The 2,365-nt window shown below is 33.9% G+C and overlaps 1 protein-coding gene across 1 annotated transcript; it reads right to left on the bottom strand.

Annotated features, from left to right (window-relative positions):
- Positions 1–603: 603 nt before the first annotated feature.
- On the bottom strand, positions 604–1,373 carry LOC145220010 (uncharacterized). Its single transcript, XM_080087323.1, has 5 exons — positions 1,317–1,373; positions 1,103–1,258; positions 933–1,043; positions 772–869; positions 604–709 (listed from the first exon to the last, which is right to left on the bottom strand). The coding sequence occupies exons 1-5, from the start codon at positions 1,371–1,373 to the stop codon at positions 604–606; spliced, it is 528 nt and encodes a 175-aa protein (XP_079943449.1).
- Positions 1,374–2,365: the final 992 nt, after the last annotated feature.

Raw genomic sequence — 2,365 nt, forward strand, 5'->3', positions numbered from 1 at the left:
TTATTAAAACATCTTGTGACAAAGCACTTGGGGGAATAACTATTGAGCATCCATCAGATTCTAATTTTCCTCCCTCTGTACCAACAATTTTTGACACTGTGTTTGAAGTATTCTGTTCAAAGAAAATAACTCAACCCACCTTTTTTAAATAAAATTTAAAAAAATGTTCCACTTACCGTAGTTAATAATGTATTCTGTCCTTGGTCTGAAATATGAAATGCCACTAATAAAACAGGGACTGAAAGTAAGGTTTGTGTTAAATTCTACAAAATGTGTAAGTTGATTGCTTTTTTGGCTATAACTTCAATTCAAAAACTTACATTTCAACAATGAGTTTTGAAATCTAAGCATTGTGTGGCTTTTAAGCAAGTGTTAATGAAAAAACATTTTTTGTAAACAATTTGTAATTAACACCTACTCTCATTTGTCATCATTTGAGGAGCTTTGTTCCAATCAATGGCAGACAAACAGTCCCTTTCTTTCATGCTGTGAATAAACTGCTATTATTATCTGATAGATTTTGAGCATATCCAGAGCGTGTTAGCAAAAATTGTTTTTATAACTTTTGGGCAAACTGAAGTTTTTTCTGTTACTTCACAAAAATTACCCTATGAGTGGAACTGATTGGAGTAATTCCTTGTTGATCATTTGGCTGACACAAAAGTCAGTTTCTACTGCTTTCATGCTGTTTTCCTGGGATGCCTTGAAACTAATGGGATTGGTTAACCACCATTCTGTTGTGCACTAAATGGTGTAGTACAGTTTACTTACAATGAGAAGTGGTCAGTTTGGAATGTAATAAACCTTTTATCAGAGTGATCAACATTAGCCATTGTTTCCCAAGGTTTAGTGTTTGTGCTGTATTTGATCTGATATGTAGGATAAAAAAATGTGGTTAAAACAAACCAGACCATTTTAACTAACAACCTTACATCAACTGGAATTGATTGGTCAGCCAAATAACAGGTTTGAAGGTGAATGGTAATTGGTTTGTGAAATTGTAGCCCGTCTGGTTTACAATCAAGTTCTGGTGTTAGTTCAACCTTGCAGAAAATATCAAGGAGGTAAAAGACACACTAAAGTTTTATTTTGAAATGACAACCTCATCCTTCTCATTTCCATATGAAGCTGTCAGTTGAATGTTCTCATCATGTGTCAATGCACCCTTTGGAATGTCAACAACGCATCCACCAACTGTTAGTTTTGCTCCATCTTTTCCAACCGTTTGTTCAATTTTCTCAATAAATTTGTAGTTTTTCTGTGTAATGATATAAAATTATGTGATACAATAAATTTTAAAGCCAACATTTTTTTACCTGAAACTTATTATTTTCATAAGAAGTTGACAGTCGGCTGCTTTCATCTTGTTTCATTGAAAGAAGGTCATCATGAACTGTTAGTGTTCCGACATTTATTACCAATATTTCATTGGGCTTGTTTTTCTAGGTAAAAACAACTAAGTGTGATGCAACCCATATTTCTAATGAGATGTAAGAGGAATTCCTCTGACATATATCAATTTTGGCTTGTACACTTGGATTTTGTAATACTTGTGCTTAGGTTAAAACTCTGCAGTCTTCACCATTATGATTAGTACATTCTCATTAATAAAATTGCTGTTATTCATGAGTTTACAAATACATTTTTGCATGCTCTGTTTTCCATATTCATGTGTTGGTCTGTCTGCAATTGAATGATCTTGCTTGTATCAGAATTTGCATACTAAAAGTAAAAATAGAGCTTTAGGTTGCTGCTTATGAGGCCATATTCAATTTAGTCAATGTTTTTGTTACATTTTCCTTTTGTAAGAAGGTTGTCTTGGTAGGGCTGAAATGATCCCAAGTAACCAGTGGTGTTTCACCTGTAAATTAACATTGATGCTGTATTGTATGATCGAAAATTGGGATTGTCAGCTTCATATAAACAATAAAGTTAACCTTGGCTGGCATCAAAATGATCGAATTTGTCCAGTTCATCTAATATGTCATCTAATACATTGCGGGAATCAACATCGGTGCTTTTAAGTTGATCTAAGTGGAAAAGTATGTTTGGCAGTTTGTTGGCTTAATGGAACATTTGAACAATTTATACCTTGTGAGTTGAAAGTTAACCTTAACTTTCTATAAAGTGTAAATTGATCGTCGTCAGTGTTCAGTGGGTACAGTTCATTTTTGTAGTGCTGTGTTGACTTGTAACACTTGGGTGTCTGACCTATGTCATCCATGCATTTCTAAATACAAAGTAACAGTGATGTACCAGCTTATTGGTGTTAGTGTTATGCACCTCTCTGTTTTTATTTGTAGTTTCCTCAGTCCTGCCCTCCATATCACCATTTGTGTCTTGTTTTTCTTGTTTGGTAATGACA

Source organism: Phallusia mammillata, chromosome 1, assembly GCF_965637545.1.
Source record: "Phallusia mammillata chromosome 1, kaPhaMamm4.hap1.1, whole genome shotgun sequence".
Lineage (NCBI taxonomy): Eukaryota > Metazoa > Chordata > Ascidiacea > Phlebobranchia > Ascidiidae > Phallusia > Phallusia mammillata.

Coding starts and splice junctions, on each gene's coding strand:
- LOC145220010 (XM_080087323.1), bottom strand. CDS start 1,373: ATGAAACAAGATGAAAGCAGCCGACTGTCAACTTCTTATGAAAATAAT. Junction 1,259..1,316: donor ATGAAAATAATAAGTTTCAG/GTAAAAAAATGT, acceptor ATCATTACACAG/AAAAACTACAAATTTATTGA. Junction 1,044..1,102: donor ATGGAAATGAGAAGGATGAG/GTTGTCATTTCA, acceptor ATTTTCTGCAAG/GTTGAACTAACACCAGAACT.